General features: G+C 38.8%; 1 protein-coding gene across 1 annotated transcript in view; it reads right to left on the bottom strand.

Moving 5' to 3' along the window:
• Window positions 1-27,417, bottom strand: part of MAN1A2 (mannosidase alpha class 1A member 2) — a 241,454-nt gene that overhangs the window by 82,236 nt on the left and 131,801 nt on the right. The window contains 2 exon segments of the mRNA XM_044000249.1: window positions 3,162-3,256; window positions 27,105-27,185. Of these exon segments, the coding sequence (XP_043856184.1) occupies window positions 3,162-3,256; window positions 27,105-27,185 (176 nt within the window).

The raw sequence follows: 27,417 nt of genomic DNA, 5'->3' as shown, positions 1-27,417 counted from the left end.
GAAAGATATAGATTATGAATAAGAAAATAAATTTGGAATGGACTGGAAGAGAAGAGAAATAATGAAGAGAACAAAGTAAAAGAAAACTTCCTAGAAAACTACAATAAAAGAAAGTTTTTGTTTTTTGTTTTTGTTTTTTTGGTGAGGCAATTGGGGTTAAGTGACTTGCCCAGGGTCACACAGCTAGTAAGTGTCAAGTGTCTGAGGCTGGATTTGAACTCAGGTCCTCCTGAATCCAGGGTCAGTGCTCTATCCACTGCACCACCTAGCTGCCCCAAAAGAAAGTTATTAAAAAAAAAAGTTTGGGAGGAATTGAAGGAAGCTCCTCACTTAATTCAGTAGAGGATCAAGAACAAGATATGGGTAGAATAGAAAAAAAATCATGAAATAAGGAGAACTGAATAGCATAAGTAAATTCAAAGAACTTTGAATAAGGTAGAAAAATGGATGTGGGAGAGAATTGGAGAGCCTGTGGGAAGAGAATATAAACAATGCTGTATAAGCAAAACTAATCCCAGAAACACAAGAGGAAGAAAATACAGCAAAGTAACATAAAAGAAATAGATAGGAAAAAAACAAGTCTTTAATTTTAAGTATGACATAGATAATTCAAGAAAATGACAGAAAGATAAGAACACAAAACCCAACAAGTTGTTACATACAAAAAGAAATCTAAAAAGTAGACAAGCTCTGATGAAAATGAGAAGCTAAAAAAAAATTAGAGGCAACAAGTGGAAATTAAAGGCAGGAGTTTCAATCATTCTATCAGACAAAAGCAAAACCAAAAGTTCACAAAATCAAGAAAAATAGACAAGAAAGTTATATTAGGCTTAATGAAACTACAGAAAAGGAACCAATATCAACTGCAAAAATATATTCACCAAATAGCATATAAATTCTACATTTTTCTCAAGACTGTCATCTATTTTCATACCACCATCTACTGTCATCCCACCACCTCTACTATTCTCCTCCTGCTCTCTCCTCCTCTTCTACCCCCAACACTAATAAGTATCTACCTTTTATATTGCACTATACTAGACCAATTCTACTGTTATAATATCCATGGAATTCTAGGACCTTTAAAAGTCAACTAATTTAGGCTCTACTCCACACTAAAATTTCTATGCTAACAATCCAAAGTAAAGATTTTTTATTATATTCTTTAAAATTTGCACAAGTAGAGATACTAGGTCGAATCTTACTTAGTAATGTATTTCAAGGTTTAATCAATTTTCCTTCCTACAATTTTGCTGTATTTCCATAGTAGTAATAGTAGTAGTACCAGTATTAGGAGGAATAAAGTTTGCAAAGTGCTTTTTAGAAATTATCTCACCCGAGCTGCACATTAACCCTGTGAAGTACTATAACTTTTATTATCCTCATTTGACAGATGAGAAAACTTTTTTGGTGCTATTAAACAAAGCACAGAAAGTTTAAGTGACTTGCAGATGATCACAGAGTTATGAATCAAAGCAGGATGTGAAAGTACTTCTTTGTGATTCCTATGTTCCTATGCTCTGAGTCCTGTATGTCCCCTCTAGGTCCACTATGCAGTTTATGGCTTTGCAAACAAAGAAAGCCATCCTTCAGGGCCTTTTTCTATACCAAAGCCAATTTGAAATTTTGTTTTAAAAGTCATTGTTAATGATGCTGCTGAATAAAATGCCAAAAACTTTTATCATAAGACCAAGTTAAACGAAAAGGGTGTGTCTGCACTGTCGTTGTATGAAAGTAATTCATACTATATAGTGAGCATAATCAAAAGATAGTAAATTAGATTCAATGCACAGCAAAGAATCATATCTGGCTTCTAACTCTTCAGATGTATACTCTGGTTGAGATTTTGCTAACAAATAGATTTGACTTTATAATGGTAAAATTACAAATCAAGTCACCCTGGAATAGTCCCTAGAAAATGAATACTCTTGGCTGAGGTTTTCTTTGTATATGTATATAACTTTTTAAAGTTTTACAAATGATTGCTACATAAAGTTGTTTAAGTCTAAACATCAAAATAAATAGTATGGCTTTTTTTTTCTAACAAGAAAGGTTTTAAAGGTCCAGTTATACATATTTCATAGCAAAAAACAAATTATTTCAATACAATTTAAAAGATGAATGATATAATCACTTTTAAATAATGTTCTTGTATTCAAAGGGTGGCCTATGTCGATAGTGCACTGGGCTTGGAATCAAGAAGACTCATATTCATGAGTTCAAATTTGGCCTCAGACACTTACTGTGTGACTCTAGACAAGTCATTTAACACTTTTTGCCTCAGTTTTCTCATCTGCAAAATAAGCTGGAGAAGGAAATGGCAAACCACTCCAGTACCTTTGGTCAAGAAAACCTCAAATGGGGTCATGGAGAGTCAACACAACTGAAAACAAGTCAACAACAACAACAAAATATTTTACCTTTATGACCTTGTACGAAGTCATTTAAACTCTATGGGGCTTAGTCTAAATTGCCATTAGGGTCCCTTAGCTATATCTATGATCTATAGTGAAGTTGAAAGCAAGGGTATATGTTCTAAGAAAAAAGATGCGAAATAATTAATTTTTTAAAGAGTTAACCTTCAACTTCACTTATTATAAGAAAAGAATTGTAGCTCTACGCCATGGCCTAAAGCTTCCTTTTTTGTTAAATTATGTAGCTAAAGGAAGCACAGCTCTCAGAATGTCATTTTCCTTCTGATTTGGAAGAGGAAAGGCAGGTAGCATAGTACAGAAGGGGAAAATTCCTTTGGGTCCATAGAATGGACCAAAAGAACCACCAGAATTGGAAATGCATAAGGGAATAATGAGGGAGGTAGACACATTTTGTGGTCATGCAGAATGAGCCAGGTGAATAAGAAAGAGTTGTATAAATTAGACAAAATAGGAGAGAAACTTGGGATTTAGTTAAAAATTTGAACTGACACAGAATAAAGGGAAGAAGATAACTGGAAGAAAGGACCAAGGCAGAGGTAAAGGAAAATCTTTAAAGATACAATATAAGAAATAAACATCTATTCATATGAAGAGGAAAAAATAGAAGCCTGAGTTTAAAAAAGAAAATGAAAAAGTGGATTCATAGAATTTCCTATACTTAGAAAAGGAAGATAATGGTTTATTTAATTCTTCAGGCAAAGAATAACTGAAGAAAACATATTTTACCTTTTCAGATTCACCATTGCCCAGGGAATCCCAGTAGGTGTGTTAAAGGCAGGAAGGAGTTTCCCTGCCAACTGCACTGCTTTGTTCTTGAATACCTGAGACAAAAATATGAATAGTCATAAATTATACCATCAATTAGTAGCTATTAATTGAATACTCAGAGTGCATATGACACTGAACTTCGGGACACAGGAAAAAGATGAGACTTTTATATTGCTGGAAAGGTGGACATCAGGGATTGTGTTGGTGATTGGGGAAACTATTGATGTTGATGAAGAAAGTCACCCAGAAGAGTTAAATATGGAAATTCAATTTATAGGAAGAAAGGAGATGGCCTTATATTAGTGATATGTGTATACTTTGGTAGACAAAAATTTAAAGAAAGACAAATATTCTTTATAAACAATGTTATGCTAGCTTCTTCCTTACAAAGCTAGTTCAACTCTGAAGTTAAAGTAGTAAAAAGAAATGAAATATTGAAGACATGCACTAATGAACTTAGATTCATGTAGTAGTATATTCTACCCACTTCTTGCCACCAAAACTCAACCAATTTCATGCAAAGGAGTTAGGAAAAAAACTCCTGTTTCTAAGGATGGCTGGTAAGAATACTAAATTAAACATGCCATTATCATTTTCTCATTGTCAATCAAGTAAACTGGGTGACCCGTATCCGGATTTTAGTCATAGTATATAGATTGAAAAAAATATTGCCATCGATCTAGCTTTGGTTCAAAATCCTTTAAACCAATGCTTCTCAACCTCTGTCCCTGAGAACCTTGTGATGTCTATGGTATAATCAGGATCTCCGGGAAAACATTTCAATGTTAACTCTATTTCCCCTTCTACAGTACTAAACATAAAGGTATATATCCATCAAAAGAGGTGAAAGGGGAGGAAAGAGGGCACAGGGGAAAGGAAAAGAGAAGAAGGAGGAAGAAGCTTGGTCTCCTGACAAAGGTACAGGGACCTGCCCTGGGGGAAAAAGAGGGAGGGGAGAAGAGAAAGGAGGCAGAGGGAAACAAAGCACCTGGAACTAGGGTGTTCTGGGCAACAAAACAGAAGGCAATGACTGGTGAGAAATGAAGGGGCCAGCTATGGAGAAAAAAGTAATGTTGGGGAGTCCAGAGGCTATTGAATAAAGGAAGAGTGTGATAATGATGGAACTAAAAGGATGGAGGAAAAGGAAAGACAGGAGAAAAGGGAAATGGCTTTTTGATTCAGTGGCTTCTTTCCTTTAGGAACCACCTTTAATACTATCTTTCCAGTTGGATTTATGGAGAAGGGAATGGCTTTTCTCTCTCCACCTTGAGATCTGCCTGCCTAGCCTCACTTTTCTCCCTCTTCCATCACTTCATCCTGCCTACCTACTTTCTTGCCCAGGACTGCCTGACAAAAAGGAAGAAATTTGGAGAGAAAATAAGGATGGGTCCATCAGCCACCTCCACCACCTCTTGCTCCTCTCTCTTCATCTACAAGTCATACTTCTCCAAAGAAACCATACATGAACCAACATCTTTCCCCATATATACAAAGGGACACTCTAGAACACTGCCTAAGTTATAAAGGATTTCCTCCTCAAACTAGCTTGTTAGAAATGACTCTCCTCCTCCATAAACTCGAGGTAACTTGGTCCATACCCTAGTTTCTAAACAAAAACAAATCTGACAAGTTGAGTTTTGTTCTTTTATCCAGACATCCCCCTACCAAATTCAACATTCCTATTTCAAGAACTAAAGCCAAAAAAGTTTGGAACACACCAGTTTCATCCTATTCCAACTGTTGTTGCTATTTGTCTTTTGTTTTCAAAGATGGCCAACGACATCATAGGTGAACTGGATTAAAGTAAGCCAGAGCTACACAAAGTCATCAGCCTCAACTCTCTCTTCCCAAGTCGTCAAAGTCCAATTGCAGGAAAAAAGTCAAGACAACTGGCAATGGCCCGAAATGCATATCCCACTCCCACTATCATCCTGGTTTAATCTTACATAGTATGCTGCTTATAAATTTTCAGTATAGCCAATTACCTTTGGCAAACACTAATGAACTATAAATTGCTTGGGAAAGCATTAGTACATCAGGGAGGTTTTACAGACTGGGATAAAGATGAAACAAGAACACTGTTATTATAAAAAAAAAAATAGGAAGACATTTAGGAGACAAATATAAAATGGGCAAGAAAAAGATGACTCACATCAATGTCCCGTTGTGGAAAGTGAGAGACTAGATAAAGGCTAAGCTCCTTTTCAATGCTGAGAGCCTATAGTCCTGTGTTTACAGCTTTCCTGTAAAGGTTATCAGAATGGTAAGCCATATTTAAATGGAATTACAGAGGGGACGCTAGTTTTAATTTTATAAATTTCTATTTCTCAGAAGAAATATACCAGATAGCAAATAACCAGAAGCACAGAAAAAATGAGGAAGAAAATCTCAATTAAATATTTCTCATTCACTCCAATTTTCAAGCCAGAAAAGCCACTTTCAAGTTAGTTCCAGGTTCTGTATAAAAATTTCTATTTGGGTAGGCAAACTGAAGGATAATCAGGCTGCTAGCATAAAGAAAGAAGGGGCAAGAGTCTTATAAAAAAATCTATTGGAGCTATTCTGACTAGATTATTAGCTCCTCAAAGTAACATACTCACAATTTTCCTATTTGGCATCACAGGATCATAGACTAATAGCTGGAGAAGCTCTTAGAACCCTTCTATGACACAACCCTTTCATTTTGCAGAGGAGGAAACTGAGGCCTAATGAGGTAATGCTTTAAACAAGTTCACACTGGTCATAAGGGCTAGAGTCAGGATTCAAACTCGGGTACTGGGACCCCAATAGTAAGATCTTAGAAATGATATACAAATATAATGTGCTACATGCAGACATTTAAAATAGTAAGTAGCTGAACTCCCATGACAACTCTGTGTGTGTATGTGTATAAGTAAAACAGGGGTACACACATGAGCACATACTTAATAACTTGCAATCTTAGAGCACTTTTATATACATTGTTCCCTGTGATTATGTTTTAGGCAAACTGGTTTTTGTGCTGTTTCTGTGAGAAATAATTTTAAAAATCAATATTTTAGAGATTGAGAGCTTCCCTCCCCTTCTTATTAATGTTTGAGTTAACCTTTACCTTCCCTACACATGAGGTTAGGACTTACAATGTTGCACCAAACCATACCTAAGTGGAAGCTGTTGTGCTCCTATCAGCTTGGGTAGAGTCTACTTCCTTTCCCTGATGTCTCTTTAACCAGGACCTCATTTTAATATAACCCACTTCAGATCACATCAACTAATTAGATCTGATTGCTATTTAATGGACCACCTCTTGTCCAAAAGACATAAAAACCTGAAGTGGCCACGTACTTTTTTTTTAACTATGAGAAGTTATGGATCCATTTTTGTCACTCTCTTACTAGTTGTGATTGATAAAATTGACTATGATTTACCTAGAATTTTGTCTCTCATAATTATTTTATTGGTCAGTTTCCAAAGAGGCATTTTCTTCAAAACTGGGTAGCAAATAGTCAGTATGGTTACTGTCAGTCAGCTAGTATTTATTAAATGCTTAATATGTGCCAGGAACTGTGCTAAACACTAGGGATACAGAAAAAGGCAAAAGACATTCCCTGCTTCACTATATATATATATATATATATATATATATATATATTTTTTTTTTGGTGAGGCAATTGGAGTTAAGTGACTTGCCCAGGGTCACACAGCTAGTAAGTGTTAAGTGTCTGAGGCCGGATTTGAACTCAGGTACTCCTGAATCCAGGGCCAGTGCTATATCCACTGTGCCACCTGGCTGCCCCAACATTCCCTGCTCTTAAAGAGCTCACAGTCTAACTGGAGAGACAAGATCTAAACAATTACGTACAAACAAGCTATAAAGAGGTTAAACTGGGAATGGTTTCAGAATTGGGAAATGCTTCTCTAGCTGAGACTTTAAGGAAAATAGAAAGTCTAGAAGGTAAACATGAAGGAGAAAGTTCAAATCATGAGGAAAAGCCAATGAAAAGGCTGGGAATCAGCAGATGGTGTGTCTTGTTCAGGGATGTGAGAAAACTGGAAAAGTAGAAGGAGCCAGGTTACAGAGGGAGTTGTAAGACAAAGAGGGTTTCCTATTTGATACTGGAGGCAACAGAGAACAAGTGACGGTCATTTAATAGGAAGGTGACACAGTAAGGCTTGTATGTCAGTTTGACAGAGGGTGGAAGATGGATTGGAGTGGGGAGAGATGAAGCAGGGAGTCCTTCCAGCAAACTACTGCAACAGTCCAGGTGTGGGGCTGCATCATGGCAGTGATATTATGAAGGGAGAAGCAATAGGATTTGGCAACTGACTCGGGGGGGGGGGGGGGGGGGGGGTTTAGAGTGAGGCATTGAAGACGAAACCCCAGTGGCAAGACTGGGGGACTGGGGAGATGGCAGAACTGTTTGGAGTAATAGTGGAAGGGAGGGTTTGGGATTAGGAAACCAAAATTCAGAGAGACTGAGAGACATGATAACAACCACACGGCTGCTCAGCGCTACATTTCTAGAAAGCCAATGCTTCCTCCTCTCTCTCCATCAGTATTTATGGATTCTGGCACTGTGCTACTGCCTCAAGAGTGTTCTGTGGCCAAATTAGCTTGGGAAACAATGGGATAATTAGGCGTTTTAAATAAATATTTTTTTCTTTCCTTTCAGTGAAACCTTTTGGGAAAGTTTTATAGAAGCTAGAAATATGACTGATATTAGCTTTATCATCACTGTTAGAACCTATTAATCTTCTAACAGAGGCAATGAAAAAGGAAGGTGTCTCTGAATGAGAATCTTAATGAGAAGAGATTCAAAAGTTGCCTGTTTTAACCTATGCCCTCAAAATCACTGACTTTAAAAACATCAGTGACAAGTAGCCATCTAATCTAAACTTGAAGATATCTCGCTAATTATTAAGTCATCCCACTGCAGGCTACAACAGTTCTAACTGTTAGGAAAAGCATCTTACTTTGAAAACAAACAAGCACCATGGGAGTGTATGCATAGAAATTAAATTTTAAAAATAAACTTTCTTACATCAAACCTCTGTCTGTGTCTAATAGTGCTGAAGATGATGATAGAGCTAAAATTAATGGGGGTTTGTACAGCACATGAGGTCTTTACCAGGACTACCTCACATGAGTGTCACAACAGCCCTCTGATATATGTTGTTATTATTCCTATTCTAAAGAAAAAGAAAGTGAAATTCAGGGAAAGCTTAATGACTTGCCTTTGGTATATATTAAAATAGGATTTGAAAAGCAGCATAGTAAAGAATCCTGCATTTGGAGTCACATGATCTGGGTTCAAATCCTTACTACTATCTATGTTACCAGGGAGTAGCAAGTCACTGAATCTCTCTGAGCCTCAGTCTCCTTATCTGTAAAATGAGGTGGGGAGTTGGAATATATGACTTCTAACATCTCTTTCAATTCCAAATAAATTCTACAATGTCAGGCTTCTTCAAATTCCAAGTTCAGTACCTTTTCTACTACCCCACCTCTTCCAGCACCTTCTATCCCTTACCCCAGACTGTACCTTCTGGAATCAAACAGCAAGTCTGAAATGTCTTCCACATGAACGTTCCTTCGTACACTTGAAGTCTTTTCCTTTCCAGGTTAAATGTCCCCAGGTCCTTCAAGAGAGCTCAATAAGGCACAAATCTCCAGGACTCCCACCATCCTGACCTCAGGAGCCCCTGTTCTAATCTGTTGATGTGCTTCCTAAAAATGGCGTCCAGCATTAAACACAAAGCATCGGATGTTGTCAGACCACATCAGAATATGGTGGGACTATTGGCTCCCTCCTTGTCTCAGAACATAAAAGGAAAAACCATCCCTAAAACTCATGACCTTATATGCTGACACAGAAAAAGCACAGAATATGGGTCACTAGCAAACGGAAATAAAGACCCTAATACTAGAAGGCAAATTGGATGTCAAAGGTGTCACTAAGACTTAGTGGCATGAAACCTCTAACTGCAATGTGGTTCAAGAACGGCACTATATTCTATGGTAGCATAATGTTCATGTGTATGACAAATACCTTTCCCTCTCTCCTTTTTTCCACCCTTCCCCACTCCAAGGCTTCCTTTTTCCATGGTAGACACAGAGATGTCTCAATATATAGCTATATCTACCTAGAGCTATATCTACAGCTGTTGATAACTTTCTCTATATACTGATATATAGCTAGTTTTAAATGTTAATATCTATATCAATAGATAATATTGATTTTTTAAATCAAAAAGAGAAGGCATGTGAAGAAACAATGGTCCTTATTTCAGTGAGAATCAAAGGATGTAGAAACAGAAGCAATATTTTTTCATTAGACTATATTACAGATCACGTAGAAATCAAGAAAAAGATAGATGAAGAGTTAAGGAAGGGGCAGCTAGATGGCACAGTGGATAAAGCACCGGCCCTGGATTCAGGAAGACCTGGGTTCAAACCCAGCCTCAGACACTTACTAGCTGTGTGACCCCGGGCAAGTCACTTAACCCTCATTGCCCTGCAAAAAATAAATGAATGAATGAATGAATAAATAAATGAATGAATGAATGAATAGATAAATGAATAAATTAATGAATAAATAAATAAAGAAGAGTTAAGGAAACAGGTCATGAACCTGGAATAGAGATATGCTACAGTAGTGATGAGAGATTTCAATCTGCTAGGGCATTCTGTTCTTTCTGCAAAAGAGCAGGGCATCTAATTAACTCTTGACTTACATTTGTGATAATATCTTTCAAGAGGTAGAAGGACCAATGAGCTTCTATTCTGGATTCTCACACAAAAAAGGAGAAACTGTTTGTTAAATGGAAATTGCTGGAATCTTGGGGTGAAATAAATGGAATGTGAGAGAGAAGAAAATATAGAAATAGCGTAGCAGGTACCCTACATTTAGGGAAATTATCTGTCAAGTTCAGAATAAGAACATATAGAATCTTATGGCCTGAAATTCTACAGAAAGGTATCATTAATGAATTGGGGGGAGGGGGAAGAAGAGGAATAATTTGAATAAGGAAAAGATAGAGTTCTCCAAAAAAAGACCTAATATGGATGGTGCAAGAAACAACATACAAATCAGATTTGAAAAAGTCACATGTGAGCAATACATTGGTAAATATAGATGACAAAGAAACAAAAGACATAAATATATTGTAATTATTGCACAGAACATGAAAGCAAAGCCAGACAATATACACACAGGATGAATGCAAAAGTGTGGTATGGTCATGTAAAAACGGCACCAGGAATACAAATGCTCAGAATAAGCTAAGGCTGAACAGAACTAAGAGTTTTGAATTACTGGGTTGTTGTTTTTTTAATAAGTTGGAGAAAGGGGAGGATCAAAAAATGAGCTGGGGGCTCCTCAGGAAGGGTGGAATGGTTATAACCAGCAGAAAACAAACAAGGTACTAGCCAACTCTCATTTTACTTCTGTTTTCTGTCATGGAGAATGATCCCGTTCCTGGAAAGGACAGAACACAAATGACCACTGAGATGCAGATACCCAAGAGGAGCAAGAAGACAGTGAGAGCTCTCCAGGCTGCTCCAATGTAGGCCCCAGGCCCTAACAAACCGAAACAAGGAGCATTTACAAAGTACCCATGTTTCCCAAAGTGTGAGCACTGGGATCAGATGAAGTAATGCATGTAAAGTCATCTGCAAATTTGCAAATGAAATGTCAATGCTTGTTATTATTGCTGTTGTGGCTTTTGTTATACAGAGACAAAAATGAACCTTTCTTTCGAGAAGCTTACATTGTATTGGATATGCAAATTGAATGAAATTCAAAATATCTACAAAGTATTTGGGGGAGGTGGTATTTGTTTGTTTTTGTTTTTGTGGGGCAATTTCCCAAAGTCACACAGCTAGTAAATATTGAGTGTCTGGGGGCAGATTTGAACTCAGGTCCTCCTGAATCCAGGGCCAGTGCTTTATCTACTGCGCCACCTAGCTACCCCCTGTGGTATTTGGAATGAGCCTTAAAAGAAGAAGAGAATTGAAAGTGGTGAAAATAGGAGAGAGCAGATTCCATGCACAGAGGGAAGCCTCTAAAAGGCAAGGAAGAGGGAGAAAACAATAAAGCAACAACTAGTATTTATACAGCAAAGAACTTCAGAAATAACATCTCATTCTATTCTCATAAGCCGGGGAGGTTAAATGCTTTTATAAATCCAACTTATCGCTATGAAGGAACTGAGGTAGAGAGAGGTTAAGTGACTTGTCCAGGGTCACAAAACTAATAAGTTTCTGAAGCCACATTTGAACTTTAGTCTTTCTGACTCCAGGTCCAGTACTCTATCCACTGTGACAACTAGCCACCTGCCTAGATGGAGAGAATAAGACATTACGGCTGGAATGTAGACTATGGGAAATATGAACTAGGGGAGATAATATATAATACTCCCAAACAGTTAGGCTTAAGCTGGACCATGAAGGGCTGGCTTTAAAAGCCAAACGGTTTGCAATTTATCACAGAAGTCATAGCCACTAGGTCTTCTTGAGCAGAGAAATGACACAGTCACATATACATTTTAGGAACATGAATTTGACAGCTATTTGCAAAGCCTAGAGGAAGGGAAGACAATCAGCAGGTTACTACAATTAATTCACTGGAGGTGGCAAGGGCCTTACTCCTAGCAGTGACTGTGTAAGGAAAGAAAAGGGAAGGGAAAATACACAGTGGAAGTAGAACTGACAAGACTTGACGACTACAAAGCTATGTGGGAGAGGGATGAGTCAAGGAGAGGACCCCAAGGTCTGCAAAGCATGGTTCTACAGTGGGCAATTAATGATGTAGGACTAGAGCTGAGAAAGGGCTGAAACTGGCAAAGAGGTGAGAAGAACCTCCGCTCAAATCTTGGCTTCCCTATTTACTACCTGTGTGACTCCACAAAAGTTATTTTACCTCTCTGCACCTCAGATTCTCATCTGTAAAATAATGGGGTTGGAATAAATGACCTCTAAGGTCCCTGCTGGGGATGAAGGTGATACAGTAGACAGAACACTGGGCCTGGAGTCAGGAAGACTCATCTTCATGAGTTCAAATTGGGCCTCAGACACTAACTGGGTGATCCTAGACAAGCTACTTACCCCTGTTTGTCTCAGTTTCCTCCTCTGTAAAATGAGCTAGGGAAGGAAATGGCAAACCACTCCAATATCTTTGCCAAGAAAACCCCAAATGGGATCACAAAGAGTTGGACACAACTGAACAACAACAAGGTTCCTTCTCGCTCTAAAGCTATCATCTAACCAGTATTTAGCGACCGAATACAGAAACAATGAACAAAAAGGCTGGGAATCATTGTGTATAAATGCTGTGAAATTAAAGATTACAAAAAATCCAACAAAAATTTGCTTCACACTTTACACCCAATCATGAGTACTTTCTTCTGTTAAATAAATACAGCTCGGGCAGCTAGGTGGCGCAGTGGATAGAGCACCGGCCCTGGAGTCAGGAGTACCTGAGTTCAAATCCGGCCTCACACACTTAACACTTACTAGCTGTGTGACCCTGGGCAAGTCACTTAACCCCAATTGCCTCACTAAGATAAATAAGTAAGTAAGTAAGTAAGTAAGTAAGTAAATAAATAAATAAATAAATGAGTAGGTAGATAGATTAGATAGATAAATAAATAAATAAATACAGCTCTCCATTGTATATACTCAATAAAACTTCTTGAACCGAGTACACTCTTGGAAGCTTTTATCATTTGGACCCAGAGACATATTTCTATACACTATCTAGTTTTTTAAAAGGTTTATCATAAATATGTTTTTGAAACACTTTCTTTTAAAAAACAAAATATTTCCTCTTTAATGCCTATCCTTAGTTTAATTGGAAGAGAGGCAATTTTTGAGCCTGGAATCAAGCATTCTGATCCTATGTCTAGTCCAGGAATTCTGCTGATTGATAGCCATTTTCTTAATACCAGAACACACCAACATTAACCTAGTTATCCTCTAAGACAGCACTGAAGGAGCTGAACTTTTTACAAGTCTTTAGGCTGCCTAAAAGTTCCAAAATCATCAGTTCCTTTGAGTTCTCAATCTCAAAATTCGGGAAAGTGAGCAGTCAGAAATCATGACAGGCTTCCAGACAAATACCAAACACACTAATCAAAAGGCAAGTGTCCTAGAGCATTACTCAGCATAAAAAAGGACCGCTGCTCCTTCAAAGGCTCTCCCACCAATCTTCTCATTCCAATTCTCTCTAAGTACAGCTAGATTCAGTTTGCTCAACTGTGAAACATAAGGTAAGTTGGACAGGATCTATTCTAAGGGTCCTCTTCCAGCTCTAACTCCTACCACCTGGGCAATCCTGCAGAAGGAGGGTACTAATAAAGTCGTCACACATCAGTTACCTCTCAGTTGCTGTTATTTTTCATACCGTTATGATACTCTAGAGCAAGGATTTTGACCTTTTTGTGTGTTATGGACCCCTCTGGCAGTCTGGTGAATCCTTGGACCCCTTCTCAAAAATCACATTTTTAAATGCATTGAAATGAACATATTAGGACTGCAAAGGAAAGCCATCATATTGACAAAAATCATCATAAAACCACCCGCTCAAGTTCATGTATTCTCTAGGGTTAAGAATCCCTGCTCAAATTGAAAGGAAAGAAACATGATCTCAAGTAAGTACCTGCCAGCTGAAGCAGGACTTAATCACCCTCAGCAGCAGTTGCCCAAAGTAAAAAGAAGCTTCCCAATCTGAATTCAGTTGTGCTTGCAGTTTAATTCCACAATGTCATGGACATACATGGAAAAGCAGGAGCTACCATGAATTTTCCCATCTCTAAAGACATACACACACATACATGTACATACATGTATGTGTATGTATGCATGTATGCATGCTGGGCCGGAAAAATATGCAATCTGCAATAAAGACAACTTGGGCAGAACTCAAAGTCAATAACCATTTATTAAAGGGACTGGACCCTCTTCAATGAATGAAACCTTAGATCTTCCTCAAGATCTGAGAGGCCCCCTTCCTCCAGGGCATTAGTTTTATCATGTTTGATACCCAAATTATACAGATGAAGCAAAGTAAACTTAAGGATTTTATTGGCTGACAGACCCATATCTTGACCTTCTGAGAGGGCCAACAAGGGCTGGTAGAGAGTCATGAAAACTGGCCATCATGGTCATAGAATGGGCAAGACAAGGGACATCCGCTGGCCAAATGGCCATTTTCTCATGTAGGGCAATAGAAGGACAGTAAGGGTAGAGGAACAATAAAAATAGCTGGGGGACTTTCCATATCATTAAGTCATCTCCACCATACACAACGATTTGGCAAAAAGGGTGGAGGTCCACAGGGTGGAAGTTCTCCAATTATCTTCTTATGGTTAAGCAAGTGAATTTTATAACAAGCAAGTGAACTTAGAACTTGCAGTTTAAAGTTTTGGGGGTTAATGCTGGAAAGCATCTATGTAACCATATCTAATTATCCTTAAATGTAAGATGTAAGTCTAACAGAAATAATCACTACTCCTATGGAATCACATAAACTGAATAATTTTGATTATGATAAAATAGGGGTAGGGGCAGCTAGGTGGCGCAGTGGATAGAGCACCGGCCCTGGAATCAGGAGTACCTGAGTTCAAATCCGGCCTCAGACACTTAACACTTACTAGTTGTGTGACCCTGGGCAAGTCACTTAACCCCAATTGCCTCACTTAAAAAAAAAAACCAATATGATAAAATAGGGGTTAATCATTTGGCATTCCCCCCTTCAATTCAAAGAAAGACTCATCTTTCTGTGGATTGGCACAATCTAGAGTCCTCTAGAGGCAACACAAAAACAGAGGGGGCAGACCCCTACTGAGGCATAGGGATGACAAAAATCTGTTGGGACTAGAAAGCCATTCCCAATGTCCATTTAATCTTCAGTAGAGATTCAGATGCCTCAGGTTTGTAAGAATAGGCCCTGGACTCCTCTCAGAAAGGAAGAGGTTTAAGTTTAGAGACTAGAGCTTGGCTAAAGTGTAATTTCCCCCAAACAATGTCAGGACGTGGTGACATGAGACAATTTGAGTGGAGGAGGCCTTAGATGGAAGGAGGCTATGCAAAACCAATGGATTGAGAAATACTCTAAATTAACTGGATATTAAGACAATGAATAATTATGTAAATAGGTTTTCTAAATGAGCCCTTTGATTAGCTAGATTTCAGGACCAGATTGTAACTCTAGTAACTGGCCAATGGTGAACAAGGGAGAGATTTAAACATGTGTTAGGGGATAGGATAAAAGGAGCCTGCATGTTCCTATTCTTTGTGCTCGCTTGCTGCAACACTGAATCACTGCTCACGGTGCCCTCTCCTGAAAAAGAAATAAAAGTTTTTGACACTTCGATGCTGAGTTCCAGACAATTATTGAATAGGGTCATTTCTTCTTAGGTTTTCATGTGGTCCCTTGGAGAAACTTCTCATGGAGTGGCTCTCAGTTGATGGCAGTCCTAAAGGGGTTCTTCCTTCTAGATTTTTTTTCCTCAGGTTCCAAGAGCATATATAAAGACTTAATACAAACTCAATATAAAACAGAGCTCTAAGAATCATCATACTATAATTTACCTGAAACTTCAAATAATCCCAATTCCTATATCATGAGGGACGAAATTGGAAAACTAGTCCTTTTCTCTCTTAAAATCAAGAGATAGATGCTTCAAACAATTTCACTTTCTTCACAACTGTCAATGCAATTTTACATTTAAAATTCTTAATCTAACCAATTTTGAAAATTTGTCAAGGTTCTCACTAAATCACATTTCCCACCAATTCCCCCTTTTAGGTAGATATCATTATCATAGTAACATCATCAAAGGGCATTGTACTATGATCTCCTAAAGCAGTCCTTTGGTCCTCTAGAACCTAACTTCTTAAAATGTGGATTGCAACCCCATATGGGGTCATATAACTGAATGTGGGGTTGCAAAAAATTTGGCAATAGTAAAAGGTTATGTGTTATATACCTATATACCTGGGGTCACATGAAAACTTCTCAGGCAAAAGGGGTTAGAGAGTGGAAAAACTTTACAAAGCCCTGCTCTAGAAATCTATCCTGTTAGGCATTCTGGAAAGGGTGATGTTTCAGAGCAGCTTCATTTGCATCAATCCTCTTCTCAGTTACTGGCAAAGTAAACTTGATATATCTTAATACAATTCAAGTTTCCTTTGACAATAACTAGGCCAGGTAGTGAGGGATACCTCAAACCTTATAGCTCCAATAAGAACATTAAATTAGAAACTTCTAAGCTAGAGAATTTACATTTATAGGTTAGCAAATTCAAAGAACAACTACAAAGTTATAAAATTCTTGGCACATATAATTATCTAACCTTGTTATTAAAACAATGTTTTCTTTAAAACAAAAACTCATTCTACAGAGGATGAGAACCCATATCCTCCCCCCATCCCCAACCTGGCCAGGAGGATAGGATTCTGCTAAAGAAGTAATAACTGAACACTTTCTTTTTAATAACCTGTAATGCAAAAATGAATTAATTCAAAAGTTGCGAGTTAACTTCAATTGTAACAAAAGGTTCTGGAATGAGATGTACAAATACACTAAGTAATCAATTACAAAACATTGCATATCAAATAAAGTGTTAAACAATAAAATATTTTCAGTTATTAACCATGTTCAAATGAATAACTGAGTAAAACTGGCTCTCTCTTTAAGGTAAAACAAGACAAACAAGTGCCTCTTCTTCTAAGATAACTAAACTGCAGCTGATTCCCACAAAAGGTGCTCAAAGAGTCACACCAAATTTCCTAGTGAGGTTAAGGAGGGGGTAGAATCTAATACTAACACCAAAAGAGGAGACAGTATGCAGCAAACATTAAACATGTGCATGCCAGTGCTGCCTCAAGTAGTTCTAGTTCTCTAAAACAAAAGGCCAACCACCAGTAAAAGCCATTTCCTGTTTGGCTAATCAATGGCCAAACTGCAAAAGCACTGGACTGGGTGTCAGGAAATTTATACTAGCACAGTAGAAAGACGGCTGAATATGAAATCAGAGGATCTGGGTTCAAATGTCATTTTTACCACTATATGACCTTGGGCAATCTGTCTCTGCATTCTTATTATCCATCTTGACACAGGCCAACTTCTTCCCACCTAGAATACTAGAAAAATGCCCCAGTCCCTGGGAGAGTTCTGCGTACTCAGCTTTTAAATAATGGCCCATGCTTGGGGAACATCTAGGTGATACAGTGGATAAAGCACCAGCCCTGGATTCAGGAGGACCTGAGTTCAAATATGACCTCAAACACTTGACACTTACTAGCTGTGTGACCCTGGTCAAGTCACTTAACACTCATTGTCCCTCAAAAAACAAAAAAATGGCCCATTCTCTACTGACTGGTGAGTAGTAAATCCATACAAACTCAAACCTTCTCATGCCTTCTATAGCAGGGCTCAAATGAAACCATGCTTTACATCTCACAACTGTCCACTACCCACCATCTTACCATTTGCCCAAGCCATTTAACACATACTCCCTTTTCTTATTTCCATTTCTTGACTCAATAATCAAATCAATACCACTATGCTACAATTGTTTCTAGAAAGGGAATATCAGTGGATTTCTTTGTGTGACTCCCCAGACCCCCACCCCTTCCTTGGCTACCACTCCATAATATATGCCATCTCCCCTTTGGAAGATGGGTGTTGTGTCCCCGGCCTTAGCACAGTGCCTGGCTAGAAAAGGCCCTGAATGACTGCTTTTTCTTTTCTCATTCATTCATTTGCTCAGTCCTTTAATCTCTAGGGACCTCAATTTCCTCATCTGCAAAAGGAAATAACCTCTAAAGTACCTTTGAGGCCGAAACTTCTGAGATCCTATAATTCCTAATCTGACACTTTTTAAAATTCAAGTCAAAGGACATCTGACCATCTCTTTAAGCTTTGGTTTTTTCATTTATAAAAAAAGGAAGGGGCAGCTAGGTGGTACCGTGGATAGAGCACCGAGTCAGGTGCTCTGGAGTCAGGAGGACCTGAGTTCAAATCCAGCCTCAGACACTTACCTTTTACTAGCTGTGTGACCCTAGGCAAGTCACTTGACTCCAACTGCCTCACCCAAAAAAAAATGGGGGGGAGGGGGGGACACAGTAAAATATGAGCCATGTTTTTCTCTATGAGAATAAGAACAATGTTAAGGGCTAAAATTCTAGCTATTCTGTCTAAAATATCTAATGAGTGGTCGCCAATAAATTATAAGCTTTAGCAAGAGTTAGGCTTTTAAGCATTTATTAAGGAGAATAAGAATTTGGTAAAGAGAGAGAAAAAGGCCTACATTCACCTATCTATTAAAGGGAGAGCACATTTCTAGCTCTGCTCTCCACCAGAGTCCAAAGGAAAAAGAGCGAGACAGAGCGCCACCTCCCCCTTCCTCCTCCCACCAGCAGACGTCACTTCCTGACGCCAAAGAAAAGACTCCTGGTCTTGCCCTCAAAGACCTTCGCTTCATCGTGGAGCTTTTCTACAGTAAGTCTCCAGCAGGTGGCGTCATTCCAATCATTACAACAGGAAGACAAGACTATGACAAATACCTGAATAAAGTACACAACTTTAATGTAGTAGATGTTATCTGTGGGAAAAGATCTTTTATTTTTTTAAATGTTCATCTTTACAGTGACTGAGTTACTTTAATCAATAAAAACAAAAGTGTTCTTCTTGTAAAAAATTGGATTTTGATGAAAGTGAGTCTGTTAGCATCCAATATATAAATTTTACTTTCACAAATTAGATAGCAGTACACATTTAAAATGTCTTAATGTTAAAATGCATATGTTCCCAATAGCTCTGCAGTCTTTTTAATATTAAGCTCATTTGCACCCCAAGCTGTAAACAATGAATTTACTTAATTCCTAGCAAGCTTAAAAAGGTCAAATAAGGGGGAAAGTATACCCCTGTTTTAACAAGGCTAGATCAATCCTGGTATCCAGCCTTCCCTTCCAGCCTAGAAACACTGGCCTTCAATAATCCTCTGTAATTCTCTTTTTTCCCTAAAGTAGCTCTTTTTTTCATTTCTTCCATCTTTTTTCTGACAAAGAATCACAGAAATTTTGAGTTGGAGGGCACTTCAGTGTCCACTTAGTCAGACCCATCTGTATCTAAAGAATCCTGACCTGACTATAGCATACACACTAAGTGGCTATTTAGCCTCTTCTTGAAAACCTTCACTGAAGTTGAGCCAGCACCCTTTATTGTAATCATCCCACTTGGGGAAGAGTTCTCAATGTGAAGCCGCCTTTCCTAACATGAAACTTTCACTGGCCTCTCTGTGGCTTCTCCCTGATATTCCTGCTTTGGTCCTCAGGGATCAACCTGAACAAATCTAATCTCTCTTCAATGGGACAGTTCTTTAGATGCTTGAAGATAGCAATCATGTTCCCCCAGAGGCTTCCAAGGGGAGAATCAAGTCAATTTAAAAGCAGATTCTTTGTTTAGAAAATTGGGGATGAAAAACAGTATGATAGTAGAGGGGGAAATCAGGCAATAAAAGAGAAATATAGAAGTAAGACTTTTTACTGGCAATGTTTTTGGCTGAGAATTTGGCTCAACCTATTTATTGCATCAAATAAATACTTTTGTATGATAGTGTGACAGAAAAAGATCACCTAAATCTAACAAAGATTAGTAAATATTTGAGACTTTTAGGTCAAAAAAATTCTTTCTATTGCACTTGCAAGTTAGAGCAGTAAGATCATATTCAGGATCATCTTGCACAAAGGCAATAGTGTATATTAGTGCTCTAGTGAAGGGTGCTTTTTTATTATTATCTGTGACCAGGGTATTAAATATGCCAAAGTACCATTTCTCTGTTTTATCTGACAGATTTCAGAGTGCATTTATCCACAGAAATTATGTTGTTATCTTATCCACGAAGGGATGCCACTTTGATAGCTATTATAAAAATGAGAAGAGACAATCACGTAAAAGAAATGCCTTCTATTTAGGACAAAGATCAGTAAACATAATAAATCATTGAGGTTTTTTATCCTGTGAATATTTAATATAAATAGCCTTGTTCTGGAAGAAAATGATAAAGCTTCCCATTTATGGTATAAATAAATCAAAAATAGACAAGAACATTTTGTTAGGATGGTATATAGCCCTCATTTACTTTCCTGCGCTAGAAAGTATAACTGATATAAATTTTTCCTTTGTCTTAATATATAACTTGTTTCCCTTAAAAAATAGCAATTTACCATGGTGTAAATTAGAATTTGTTTCTAGGCTTGTACAAGATATGGGAATTTGCTGCCAATCCAATTCTAGAATTATGTCATTCAAATAGTTCTGTTGGTTCTTGTATGCTTTTAGGGCCTCGTTATTTGTTCTCCAAAGCCAGAAACTATTCATAGCTTCTGATACAAAATACCAAGAGGAAAAGTAAATACACTGTGAAATTTCCATTTTAAAAGAAAGGGTGGAAAGAAGAAAGTTTATTTACCTCTTAATATTTCAACAAATAGTTCACTTTACTAAATAGATCTTCTCTGGTTCCCAAGCCAAGATTTCACTGACCCACATAGATAATACACAAATAAACTCCCTCTACCAGTTCAAATCTGCAATTGCTCAGAAGAACCTTCTAGCTAAAGAGAGTGGCCTGGGATGCTGACAGGTTAAGTGGCCTTCCTAGGAAGGCAAAGTCAGCAAACCAGGTCAGAGGTAGGGCTTGACCAAAGGTAACCTGAACCTAAGGCTATCTATGTACTATCTGGGAATGCCTCTCAATTACATCAATGATACAGTTAAAAATACTGGGTATTTCTCAAACAAATCATTCCAATTCCCTGGGAAAGTATGGAAGCCCAACAATAGTAATGTTGCTCCTGTCATTGCTGTGCACTGTTAAAGGGCTACTTTTACTTATGTCATTAATAATTCTCCCTGCAATCATTTGATGAGAATCTGACATAAAAGAGCCAGTCCCTATAAACCTTTTCACAATCTATGTTTTGTAAATGAATCACTAAAGCACAGCACCTTAGTAACCTTTTCTGGTATCTTAAACAAATTCTAACCTCTAAGATCAAATAACTTTCTCCTTTTTAAAAGGAGGCCTGGGGGCAGCTAGGTGGCGCAGTGGATAGAGCACCCACCCTGGATTCAGGAGGACCTGAGTTCAAATCTGACCTCAGACACTTAACACTTACTGGCTGTGTGACCCTGGGCAAGTCACTTAACCCCAGTTGCCTCACCCCCCCAAAAAAAAAAGTCTCATCTAAAAGGAGGCCTGATAGCACCCTGTGCAGTGCTCACACTTAGTATGTACATAATAATGTGAGAAAATTGGGTGGGGGAGACCTAGAGATCAGTTCCTTAGTCTTTCTCCCCCACACTACAGAAAGTCCAGTTCTTGAAGTACTTGAGGAAACCTTATTGGGATAAACCCAAGGGAACAAAAGAAATGGAGATAGATTCTTTTGTCTAGCTCAGTGAAGGACCAATGGGATCAAACCAAGATAATGGACTTTGCCTTTGCACTTCAGGAGGGTCTTTTACATTCTTTTCCCTGATGTCATCTGTAGAGTTCATTTTAATGTAGACCACTCTCAAGTCATGTCAACCAATGGAACTGAATAATGGTAACCAATCAGTTTTAATCAATGTATAATGACCTGCCTCTATCTAAAGAGTAAAAAAACTCTTGAAAAAAAGGCCATGAGCTCTCTCTCGGCTGCACTCTTGGCTCTGGCTTGTAGGTCTTCTGAACTCTCTTCAGTCTCCCTGAAACCATGTACTGTCTCTCTCGGGAACAACATGGGTCTCTGAAGGCTTTTCTCCTGCTTGAGCCAATTGGCATGCTGAAGCTCTCTCCCTGCTTCCTCTACCACAGAGCCTGAGACCATGAGAAGTTAGGGAGAAACACAGTCAATCCTTCACTGCTATATGACACATACATACACACACACACACACACACACACACACACACACACACACACACACACAGAAAGAGAGAGAAAGAGATTTGGGTGGGACAATGAGGGTTAAGTGACTTGCCCAGGGTCACACAGTTAGTAGGTGTCAAGTGTCAGACCAGATTTGAACTCAGGTCCTCCTGATTCCACGGCCAGTGCTTTATCCACTGTGCCACCTAGCTGCCCCTACTGCTATATAATATTAATAAATAATATGCTCACTACCAAAATGGATATATATAGCCATATTTTAGATATATAGCCATATATAGAGATATATTTTAGAAAACATAATAAATACCAAGCTAAATTTCTTAGAAATTCTGAATAAAACATTTTTAAGTTAAAAATTTGTCCCGGGGCAGCTAGATGGCGCAGTGGTAAAGCACTGGCCCTGGATTCAGGAGTACCTGAGTTCAAATCCAGCTTCAGACACTTGACACTTACTAGCTGTGTGACCCTGGGCAAGTCACTTAACCCTCATTGCCCTGCAAAAAAAAAAAAAAGTGTCCTATTCTGTGTGCCCATTTGAGGTTTTCTTGGCAAAGGTATTGGAGTTATTTGCCATTTCTTTCTTCATCTTCAAGATGAAGAAACTGAGGCAAACAGGGTTAAGGGACTTGCCCAGAGTCATACAGCTAATAATTGTCTGAGGCCAGATCTGACCTCATGAAGATGGATCTTCTTGATTCCAAACCCAACACTCTATGCACTATGGTGCTACCTAGTTCCCCTAAAAACATTAAAAGGGGCCATTTTCTAAACCTAAAGGCTTTTTTAGGTCAGATCATCCCCCAGTGCAGATTATTCCTCTGGGCAGCCTACAGTCATGTAAGTACAAGCTTTATGCCGTTTGCACATATGACTTTTTCATTCCTGCCTCTACTTTGTCTTTTCTCTGACCCTGCTTTTCTTCCCTCCTCATCAAACATCTCTCTCCAGAAAATTCCTCAATGACTAATCCCACCTTATTCTATATTCTTCTTCTCAAAAACTATTTCTGTATTTATGTGCCAAGTTTTCCATCAAAATCTCATTACAAAGAATATTATCATTATGTAAGAGTACAGATGGTTCACAACAGCAGGGCTCTTTGCTTGAATTATTCAACTTTTTAAATGCTTTGTGAGATCCCTATTTGTGAAAAAATCATTCCCTATAACAAAAATGCCTCAGTGAATCCTACTGTGTACTGCAAAAAGTGAAAGGGAGAAGAGGATTAAGTTTAAGCCACAAACATGAGCATCTCTATGCCATCCTTGACTAATGGTTATCCAGGCTATTTGAACACCTCACATTTAAGGTCCTTTACAACCTGGATCCACTCTACCTTCCCAGCCTTATTATACATTATTCCCCTCCACACCCTCTTTAATCCAGTCAGATCCTGTTCTATACATGATGCTGTCTTCCATCTCTGTACTTGTGCAATGACTACTGAAAATTCTTAGGTTGTATACTCCTCCTCAGCTCTGTGCCTTAAAACAACTCATGCCCTTCAAAACTCAACTCCAGCACCACCTTCTCCTACATGAGGCCCTTCCTCATCCCCCCAGCTGCTCATGGCTTCCTCCTGAAAACTAGATGGCATCTATGTCCATAGACCCACTGCACACGTCATCTTGGCTCCACTGAGTGTATGCTCCTCTTTCCATCTCCAAACCTTACAATGTAGGCCCTTAATGAAAAAATACGTCAGAAAGTGCTGTCAAAGTATAAATTGACATATAAGAGAATATCATGGAGTACTTAATGAGAATACTGTGATTGTGATACTCTTAAACAATTGGGAAACCAAATCCGCCACTAAAAGTCCCACATCAATGTCTTTTCTGGTGAGGGTGACCCAGGTTCTGGATATCTAGAAAATCTAGGCACCAACAATGTGGGAAAAGGGAAACAGAACCACCTGATAACTCCCACGCATAGAGTGCTGCAAGGTGTATGACTAGCTTCCAGTCCCATCCATCTCTCGGGAGGTGCTTGGCTTGGTGTGGGCTCTGCAGCCTCGCTGGGGCTCAGCTTCCTCACTGGAGGAGCAGCAAGAATGGCTGTCCTGACCTCTCCCAAGACAGCTGAGATAACGCAGCGGGTGCCTGTGAGGCACTATAAAAAGGGAAGGGACATCTACGGCCACATCCCTTGTAGGCCCCGTGTCTGGACTGCACGTCCCTACTGACGGAGTCCCTCTCCTCCCAGATCTCGGCAGTTGCCCCTCGCCTGAAGCTTCTTCCTTAGCCACTGAAGCTCTTGAGGGAACCCAGACTGTTTCCTTCTCTGAACTTGTATCTCTGGGGCCAAGCACCTAGAAGGGACTTACTCACTGATTGGCAAATATCCTATATGCCTCTCATGGTGGTGGTGTTTACTGGTATCCAACTCTTCATGACCCTGGGGGCCATTCCGTCCACAGAGTTTTACTGGCAAAGATACTGAAGGGGTTTGCCATTTCCTTCTCCAGCGGATTAAGGCAAACAGCAGTGAAGTGACTTGCCCAGGGTCACACAGCTAGTAAGTGTCTGAGGCCACATTTGAATTCAAGTCTTCCTGACTCCAGAGCCAGCACTTAACCCCTAAATTCTAAGTTCCTAAAAGGAGCAGGATCTGTGTTTATTTTATCACAATAGCCCCAGACTACATCAGATTACCTAGTTTAAGAAATTAATGCCTAAAATGTTTTAAAAAAAAAGGGGGAAGTGGGGGAATGGGGGGGGGGGATGAAGAAAGGGATCATCCTGCTTCCAAGGGCTTGTTTTATCATCATCATCATCTTGGTTTTTGTTTTGAGCTGTTATATCCCTCATGGTCCCTCTGGTGTGTCTAGCCAAGCCATATGGGTTTTGCCCTTCCTTACCCCAAATTAAAGGGTCTGTTGCTTTCAGCATTGGCTGGCTCTTGTGATGCTTCAGTAAGCCCCTTGAAGTCTTAGCAACAAACCTCGACAGAAACATTTTTAAATTACAAATACTTATTAAACTAATAAAGTTTTCTCTTAATTTTCCTCAAATTTTCTACTAAACATAAGATCATAATCACTGGGAGAAATATTGATTTCTGATCATCATGACATGCCTTAGTTACAGACAGAAACTATACCTGGCTACCCTCTTTCCAGTACTTGTTGCACTTTGACTCTTACCTTCCCACATCGCCTCCTCCCCCTCCCCTTCCTCTCCCAGTCACGGTAGGGAAATGCAAACATTCCTTCTTCCCCACAGCCATTTCCTGACTCTACCATCGCCACGATGCACTCTTTCCTCCTCTGAGGTTCATGCTATCTAAATCAACCAATCCAAATCCCGGTGGTCAGTATTTATTAACCCCCATGACATTCTCCTCTCTTCCTCAGTAAGTTCAATGCCTGGCTCACAGTCTCTATCTGGGGACAGCTACACATATGGATATTCCCTTCAAACTACCCTAACATCTTAGTCCCTCAATCTACCAAGTTCCCATGATCTACTCCTCCATTCATCTCAGCTACATAGAGTCCTACCCTCAATATTGCCATCACCCTCAAGTATTCTACTTATATGTTAATGAACTTTCTAATCAAATCTTTCGGCATTCTACTTTTATCCAGGTTTTGGCACCACTCACTCTACTCTTCATTTTTACCGTAATATCCAATCCTTCTACTTTTGGTTCTCTTAGGTCATCATCCCTATACTGGCCACACTTTCCACCATTCCCTCCCTTGACCTTTTGATGAATCAATCCAACTATGTGCACTTGGCTATACTTGGAAAGAACTCGAGTCCTTACTGTATCACCAAGCACACTGTGACAATTCCCAAACTTGTATCACTCTCATCATCTGTCTCATTCTTTCCTATCTGCATGCTACTGAATACAAGTTGGAGAAAATTCTAAAGCCATACTGATTGGGTTCACTAATAATCTAATACACAATCTCAACTGGACCTGCACTGCAGCAAAAGAATCCTTTTAAATCTCCAAAAATCAATTCACTATCTCACTCACCATAGTATATGATCCCAAAAGGTACCAGAATGCCACTTGGGTCTACTGATCAGGGGAGTGATATGGTTAGACTTGCACATTAAGAATATCACTTTGAGGGGCAGCTAGGTGGCGCAGCGGATAAAGCACTGGTCCTGGATTCAGGAGGACCTGAGTTCAAATCCAGCCCCAGACACTTGACACTTACTAGCTGTGTGACCCTGGGCAAGTCACTTAACCCCATTACCCCACAAAAAAAAAAAGAAAAGAAAAGAAAAAAAAAGAATATCACTTTGACATCTGTGTATAAAATGGAGTAAAGAGGGGAGAAAGTAAAGGCATGGAGACTAAATTACTAAGCTATTATATAGTTTAAAAGAGATGAAAAGAGCATGACTTGGGGCAGAGGTTGTATGAGAAGAGGGAAAGTAAATATAAGAGATATATGGAAGTAGAATTAATAGGAACTGAAAACTGACTAGATGTGGAGAGTGCCACGTGACTCCTAGGCTCTAAGTCTAGCAGACTGAAGTAATGGTAGTGGTCATGACAGAAATGGGGAAGTTCTGAGGAGGGAGAGAATTAGGGAGAAACACAAAGAGCTTGAGATATCTCTGGGACACACAGGGAAGATGTCTAACCCTAGTGGTTGATGATACACGACTGAAGCTCAGAAGAAAGATGAGAGTGGGACTTCTGAATTATCTGCACAGAGAGAAAGCACCTTTTTCATATTGTGTTACACTGTAACAGACTGAAACACAACACTCAATCTCTTTGATTAATTTGTCTGCTTCTTGTGAAGACCCACAAAAGGAAAAAATTATCTTATTTTTCTTACTTATGAAATATATTAACAAGAACAACTCTCCTTCAAACACCCAGTCCTTTAGCAATCCTTTTATTGGAGCAATTTAATGTATTAAAAACGGCTTTCTTTTCAGAACATCTAAGTAAATATTTTATTTGGTAAGTGGCAAAATGATATTATTTAATGTCTTTTACCTCCTGTCCTGAAAGGTAATATGCGGCAAGAAGTCCTCCAATGAAACGAATATTGACCTCAAATACAGACACCTCTGAATTCTGTGAAGACAAAAAGAATAAAAATAAATACCTTTAAAGGCTTTATTTTTTTAAAAAGTATTTCAAAGCAATTTTTAAAAGTGAGAAAGCTATTCTTCTGTGAAAGCAACAATACTGAAAAACTTCTGTCAAGGGTATACAGTATGTCCAAGTAATGCATCCAACCGCTCCTGAAAACACCCAAAGAAAAAAATAAGTAAGTCAACTCTCATTTAACCTCACGATTTGACAA

This window comes from Dromiciops gliroides, chromosome 4 (assembly GCF_019393635.1).
Source record: "Dromiciops gliroides isolate mDroGli1 chromosome 4, mDroGli1.pri, whole genome shotgun sequence".
Taxonomy (NCBI): Eukaryota; Metazoa; Chordata; class Mammalia; order Microbiotheria; family Microbiotheriidae; genus Dromiciops; species Dromiciops gliroides.
This window is presented reverse-complemented; position numbering and strand designations above follow the sequence as displayed.